This window comes from Ursus maritimus, unplaced genomic scaffold (genome assembly GCF_017311325.1).
Source record: "Ursus maritimus isolate PB19 unplaced genomic scaffold, ASM1731132v1 scaffold_3, whole genome shotgun sequence".
Lineage (NCBI taxonomy): Eukaryota > Metazoa > Chordata > Mammalia > Carnivora > Ursidae > Ursus > Ursus maritimus.
In genome coordinates, this window is record NW_024425563.1 from 6,590,693 (window position 1) to 6,597,451 (window position 6,759).

General features: G+C 59.6%; 1 protein-coding gene across 4 annotated transcripts; it reads right to left on the bottom strand.

Moving 5' to 3' along the window:
- Nucleotides 1-8: 8 nt before the first annotated feature.
- On the bottom strand, nucleotides 9-6,407 carry REPIN1 (replication initiator 1). 4 transcript variants are annotated; one of them, XM_040643823.1, is made up of 3 exons: nucleotides 5,627-6,407; nucleotides 4,077-4,274; nucleotides 9-2,444 (listed from the first exon to the last, which is right to left on the bottom strand). In XM_040643823.1, the coding sequence occupies exons 1-3, from the start codon at nucleotides 5,904-5,906 to the stop codon at nucleotides 718-720; spliced, it is 2,205 nt and encodes a 734-aa protein (XP_040499757.1). In that variant the 5' UTR covers nucleotides 5,907-6,407; the 3' UTR covers nucleotides 9-717. The 4 variants fall into 4 exon arrangements, with proteins under 4 accessions (XP_040499757.1, XP_040499759.1, XP_040499758.1 ...); XM_040643825.1 differs by lacking the exon at nucleotides 5,627-6,407 and adding an exon at nucleotides 4,949-5,071; XM_040643824.1 differs by lacking the exon at nucleotides 5,627-6,407 and adding an exon at nucleotides 4,949-5,070 and having other exon boundaries at nucleotides 4,077-4,203.
- Between the last annotated feature and the right edge of the window lie 352 nt (nucleotides 6,408-6,759).

The following is a 6,759-nucleotide window of genomic DNA, read 5'->3' on the forward strand; positions in this document are numbered from 1 at the left end:
ACAAAAGCCTGGACACAGTGCTGCTGTGTCCAGGGGATGCTCTAAGCGCTGGGAGGGTGGTGCGTGGACCTCAGGGAGGGGGAGTGGAGCTGAGTGCTAACAGTAGATGGGTCTCTCTGAGTCCCGGTGCCTACGCAGGGGCAGGAGGAAGGGGACGGGGTGGGACCGGTTAGAGCAGCGCGGCCTCACCTCTCTGTGCTGGAAAAGGCCCAGGTGCTGTCTAACAAGGCCAGCAGGTTCTCCCGGGTGTACAGCCAGCTGGTCCACTTTTCCTCCCAAGCGCTCATTTACTAAGGACTGTACCACACCTACTTCCAAAAAACGAGCTGAAGGAACTCATAATAAAAGACAAGGACATTAAGGCGTTAACACCAGGGGGGAAGGGTCTTCCTAGCCCCTGGTGGCCCCTCCAGCTGGAGGGCTCTAAGGGGTAGGTGGAGCTGCTATTGCTACTTTTCCAGGGCACGGGACAGTCAGGACAGAACCTTAGGGAACACCAGCTGGAGGCCGGAGTCCCGTGCTCTGCGAGTGGTTTCCCTGGCGGCCGGGGGCTGGACCTCCGTCTCTAACAGGGCGCAGCTCACTGGCTGCTCTCCCACCCCTCGCCTACACCAGCAGCAACACAGGCCCCTCGCCCAAGGCCCAGGCCCACAGCAACACTCTCGCGTAAATGACGCCCGGGCCCCCCCTCCCTCGGCCTCCGCAGCCCCTGCCCTCTCAGACATCATGCTTCTTCTGATGGGCCAGGAGCTTCTCCTCGTCGTCAAAGGTCTGGCCACAGATGGCGCAGCAGAAGGCGCCGTCCCGGATGTGGCTCTTCCGGTGGGTGATGAGATTGGACTTCTGGCTGAAGCTCCGGTCGCAGTCGGGGCAGGCATAGGGGCGCTCGCCCGTGTGGATGCGCCGATGGGACACCAGGTTGGACTTCTGGCTGAAGGCTTTGCCGCAGTCTGGGCAGACGTAGGGCTTCTCGCCAGTGTGGATGCGCCGGTGGGCCGCCAGGTAGGGCTTGTGGCGGAAAGCCTTGCCGCAGTCCGGGCAGACGAAGGGCCGCTCGGGGGCGTGGTCGCGCCGGTGGGCCGCCAGGTGGCTGCCCTGGGAGAAGCGGCGCCCGCACTCCTCGCAGGCGAAGGGCCGCTCGCCCGAGTGCACCCGGGAGTGCGCCACCAGGTGGGTCTTCTTGCCGAAGTTCTTCCCGCACTCGGAGCAGGTGAAGGGCCGCTCCCCGGTGTGCTGCCGCTGGTGGGCCCGCAGGAAGCGCTCCAGCCGGAAGCTCCGGCCGCAGTCCTCGCAGCTGAAGAGGGACGGGGGCGCGGCCGCAGCGTCGGGCGGGGGCGCTCCCGGGGCCTCCAGCAGAGGCTCGGGCGCACGCTCCCGGGCAGCTTTCAGCGGGGCCTCGGCGGGGGGCTCAGACGAGGCCTCCAGGGGGCCGGCCGGAAGCTGGGGGCTGCCCGAGCCGGGGGCGCCCTGGGCAGACCCTTCGGACCGCTTGTGGATCTTGCTGTGAGACAGCAGGTTGGGTTTGTGGCGGAAGCGGCGCCCGCACTCTGTGCACGGGTAGGGCTTCTCGCCTGTGTGGATGCGCCGGTGTGAGGTCAGGTAGGGCTTATTGGTGAAGCGCTTCCCGCATTCGGGGCACTGGTGGGGCCGCTCGCCCGTGTGCACTCGGCGGTGGGCGATCAAGTTGGGCTTGTGCCGAAAGCGCTTGCCGCAGCAGGCACACTGGAAGGGGCGGTCGACCGCGTCTCCACCAGGTCGGGGGGCGGTCACAGCCGGGCGGCCCCTAGGCCGAGGCCCGAGAGCCTTGGCTGCGGCCTCCTCCAGGGCCTCGGCTACGTGAACCCGCTTGTGAGCGACTAGCTGGTCCCACTGGGCAAAGCTCCGGCCACAGTTGCCACATATGAAGGGCCGGGCCTCCGGAGCCGGGGGGTGGCACCTCCGCACGTGAGCTCGAAGCTGCTTTCGTCGCCAGAAGCGTCTCTCACATTCAGGACAGGCGATGGGCCGCTTTGCAGCCGAGTGGGCCCGCAGATGCAGAACCAGGGCCACCCAGCCTCGGAAGCTCTGCCTGCAGAGGTGGCAGGCAAAGCCCAGATCTGGGGTGGCAGCGGCATGGACCTGACAGTGCAGTGCCAAGAAGGGGGCGTGTCGGAAGCGACGGCCACATTCAGGACAGGGCAGGGGCAGCCGGGCCCGGCAGTGCCGGCTGTGAAGCCACAGGGCCACCCAGCCCGGGAAGTGCCTTCGACAGTGGGCACAGCGGTGGGCCCTACTGGGGGCTTGGCTGCCTGACTGGGCCACGGAAGTGCCTCGTAACCTCAGCCCGTGGGGCTCCTTCTCCAGGGTCTGGGGCAACTTCTGGGAGGGCCCAGAGACCTTGGGCTGGGCGGGGCCCATGGCCAGGGGGCCCTTGCAGCGACGTTCCAGCATGAGTTCTTCCTGTGCTGAGGGTGGAAAAGGAGTGTCACTCTGGAGATCAATTTATCCTGCCCCAGTTCCTCCCTGGCCGACCCCAGGCCCGAGAGGAGCTCGTCTCTCTGAACGCCTAGAGCCCTTGAATCTGGACTATTCTTCTATTTCCTTGTATGTTCTACATCATTTCAATCTTGCGCTTCTAGAAACCACTGCAAGTGTATTTAAGTATTTACTAACCCTGGAAACTACCAGGAGGGAGGAACTCTGACGCTTCTTGGAATCCCCCCTCATGCCAGTCACCCCGTGTCTGGCATGGAGTAAACACTCCAGAGTTGGCTGCACAAACATTCCTGCCTTCGGACTCACCAGAGAACGTAGTCACCTCTCTCCCCATGGTGCTTTAGGCTTTTCACAAGTGCTTCCCTGCTGCCACTGCTCCTTTCTAGTATTTCCTGCCGCTACATTTGAGCTTCACAGCAACAGTGAGGCGGGACAAGCAGACATGAAGCTCCCAGTTTGACAGATGAAGCAACTTTGAGGCATAAAAAGGAGGGGGGCTTGGGGCGCCTGGGTGGCTCAGTCGTTAAGCGTCTGCCTTCGGCTCAGCGCGTGATCCCAGCGTTCCGGGATCAAGCCCCACATCAGGCTCCTCCGCTAGGAGCCTGCTTCTTCCTCTCCCACTCCCCCTGCTTGTGTTCCCTCTCTCTCTGGCTGTCCGTCTAATAAATAAATAAAATCTTTAAAAAAAAAAAAAGGAGGGGTGCTTGCCCGAGGGGACACAGTAAACCAACAGCAGAACCAAGACCAGAGGACAGGTCTTCTAAACTCCCAGGCCAGTGTTCTTGCCTCTAAAACACCTGGGTTTGTAAAGTTCCCACAGAAAAGAAACTCCTACAGCCTTTATCGTATCTATCCTCTCCTGGGCTCTAATCACACCACACGGGAACGTATTTGGCCTCCCTATCCTCAGTCGCTCAGGGCAGAAGCCTGGAGAGCAGGAGAGAGCAGCGCTTCTGGGGAACAGGAGGGCAGTGCTAGATGCTACTTGCAGAGCTGCGTAAGGCCAGGCCACTACCTGTCCAGACTGTGCCCACACTCTGCCTGCCTGCCCTCCTCTACCCACACACATGATTAGGACATCGCGGGAAGGAAAGCTCTCCCGAATCCAAGGAACACCTACAGCAGGCTACCCTTGGGGGCCCAGATCCCTGCCTCCCTTGGGGTGATAGGGATTACCAGTGGGGCAAGAGAGGGGGAGGAAAGACAAGACTGTAATCCCTGTCCCCTGCCAGGTCATGCCCCAACCCCACCAGGGGCTGCCCCACATTCCGCTCTTCCACGGTGCTGGGGAGCCCAGATTCCTCCAGGAGCGCGTCCTGCAGCCACTGAGGGGTGGGTGGTGGTTAGCCTCCTAATGGACCTTCACTACCGGCTTGCAAACTCCAGACACATCCTCCTGAATTCCCTAGAGCCGAACTCCTTCCTCTTGAGGAGCTCAGACACAACTCATTCCCCATGGCCAGTCAGAGCACAGGGAAGACGCTGACGTGGGAATGTGATCCTTTCCCCCTACAGGTGACTTCCTTCCTCCAGGATGAGGAGATCTTAGCACTGGGGCTGTGGAATGGTTTGGGAACCCAACAAGGAAGGCCAGACTCTACCCTGGAGACCGTGGAGCTGGAGATGAGGCTTTTTCCAGCTCCTCCTGGGGATGTTCCTGGGGATACTTCTGCGGCTGTAGCGCCGGCTTCCGCCCACACTCTGGTAGCCCCCAGATGTCAGAGAAAACTGCAGCAGTAAAGACACCCCTACCCCCATGGCAGAGCTCAGACCTCTGAGTGCAGAGAGGCCAGCCTTACCTGCGGGGAGGGGAGAGAAAACACGCATGAGGCTCTGAGCTCCTCCAGGGCAGTCATCTTTGTGTCCTCGCCAGCCACAACCCCCTCCCCCACCCAAGCCCCACACCCCGAGCGGCCGAGTAACCTTAATGGATACTGGATTAATAAATGAATGTGCCCCCTTCACCAAGGAAGTACACGACAGCGTTCGGGGGTCATTTCCTCCACGGGTAAGGTCACAGCATGAATTCTCCATGCTGATGGCCAAAGGCCGGCTGACGGCAGAAACTCTGGAATCCCTGCTGGCTCCCCTTCCCCCACCCTCCTCCCAACAGGAATTCCAGGCCCGGTTCCCAAGGGGCTGCGTAGGGCGAGCTAGTGTGGCCAGGTCTCGGTCACAATCCCCTTGCGCCTCTGAATGGCAAAAAGGTCGTGGAGACCCCACAACCCCCTTTTGTTTTCGCGCGTGTCCCCCGACCACGCCGTGGACACACGGCTCCGCGCACCCCGAGTGGGCCCTTTCGGGTCCCCACGCAGAGCGCACCTCGCGAAGCCTGTGCGCAGGTGCGCGGGCTCGCCCCCCCATTCGGTCCAGCACTGTCCCCCCCACACAGCGCACACACAGTCACGCGCCCGGCAGGTAGGGCCGCCCGCCTCGGGCCCGCGTGGAACCCCGCGCCCTGCCCGGGACGAACCTCTCCGGCGGGGTGCGCGGAGGCGCGTCGCGCGTCCATGAGGCTGGAACGCCGGCGCCGGCGGCCGCGCTCCCCACCCCGCGCGGCGACAGCGGCAGGTTCGAGTTCACAACTGCCAGGCCCGGGCCCAGCCCCCCCGCCGGTTCCCAGCTCCACGTGACTACAGGAGCTGCCGAGGGTCAGTCGCGGACTGGGGCCGGCGGCCGCGGCCGGAGGGCGGGGCGGGGCGGGCGGCACGGCCCGTCCCCTCCGCGCCCCCCTCCCAGCGCCCCCTCGCGGGCTGGGCCGGGGGGCGGCCGCCCGGAGCCCGGCTCCGTAGCCATGGCGACCGCAGCCCGGATTTTCCGGGACAGGCCCGGCTCAAGTTTCCCGACCCTTTGTCCCGGCGGAGGACGCGCGTCCCTGCGCGACCGCGTGGCCGGACCGCGGTCCCTCGGCTAGACCCGGCCTTGCTGGCTTCCTCCGAGAGGGCGCTCGCCGTCCCCGGGCCACCCCTCCACTGCTGCGGCCGCCGCCGGCCACCTTGACCTCTGGCCGCGCTGCAGCACCGAAATGCCCCTGGCGGGGGGCGGCGCGGCTGTCCCGAAAGTCTGGCTTCTGATTTGTTCACAAGTGGAGAAAGGAAAGGCCCGACCGCCTGAACTTTAGAAAGAGAATAACCCCTATTCCAGAAATTACCACGAGCAGGCGTTCCCGGCTTCCCGTGGCCGGGGGCGCGGGGCCTGGCCCAGGGGCCGCTCTCGCCCCGGGCATTTCGCTTGGAACCGCGGAGCAGCGGGTCGGCGAGCGCGGAGGCAGGTGCGAGCCTGCGCCCGTGACTCACCGCCGAGCAGGTGGCCGTGGCTATACAAACACTTCCTGGGTTTTCCGAGGCTAGTACAATGTCATGTACTTTTATGCTTTTCAACAGAGTCGATGTTAATTGTGCAATCATTTTTAAAACACAGATCTGTTGCATCGGTTCTATCAGAAAAGAATATAAAAATCTCTCATACTTTTGAGCTCCTAGAGTCAATTACACTTCAAATTTTGGTATGTCTCCTCCGGTGTTTTTCTATGCTTATCTATGCATGTCTGACGTAATTGGGATAATGAGTTGCAAAAATGTATTCTGCCCTTTTCGCTAACAATATTGTGAATTTTCTCCTATTTTATTAGATATTCTCTTAGGACGTGACTTTTAATGGCAGCATAAATGTACAAGTAAACTTTCTTGGTTTTCTAGACCATTAGAGATTCATCTTTTTTTGCACAGGGCTGATTTTAAAATTCGGGGACTGGGAAACTGATGGATCAAAGGCAAGTATTTCTAAATTATCTTCCAGGAAAAATATCAGCTTTCCCTTGAAAAATGCCCATTTTTCCAGATCCTTGACAACGAAGGCTATTTTTTCAAATTTAAAGTCATTATTTCTCATTGTTTTGAATATCATTTCCTAGATTACTAGTTAGCTGGCTTGTTTTTTCACATATTTATTGCCTGTTTGTATTTTCTTTTTTGGGAATTTGCTTATGTCCCTTTGCTCACTTTATTTGTCCATTTTTTAAAGTTGGGAAATTGGTTTTATTTCATATTATTTGGGGGTTCGTATCTTATAAAGTAAAAGGCTTTTATGGTTTCTGCCTTTGGTGTCATATGTAGAGCAGCCACAGCTCCCCAAATTAAATTTTATTTTAAAAATTTTAATATTAAATTATATTAAAATTTATGTGTATTTTTATCACAGAAAATAAGTTTTAATATCTAATAGTATAAGTACTCCCCCTACACACAGATTCCTTTCCCCCCCCCCAAAATTGTCTTGGCTACA

Coding starts and splice junctions, on each gene's coding strand:
- REPIN1 (XM_040643823.1), bottom strand. CDS start 5,906: ATGCAACAGATCTGTGTTTTAAAAATGATTGCACAATTAACATCGACT. Junction 4,275..5,626: donor GCCGGGAACGCCTGCTCGTG/GTAATTTCTGGA, acceptor CCCTCCCCGCAG/GTAAGGCTGGCCTCTCTGCA. Junction 2,445..4,076: donor CCAGCTCCACGGTCTCCAGG/GTAGAGTCTGGC, acceptor TTCCACCCTCAG/CACAGGAAGAACTCATGCTG.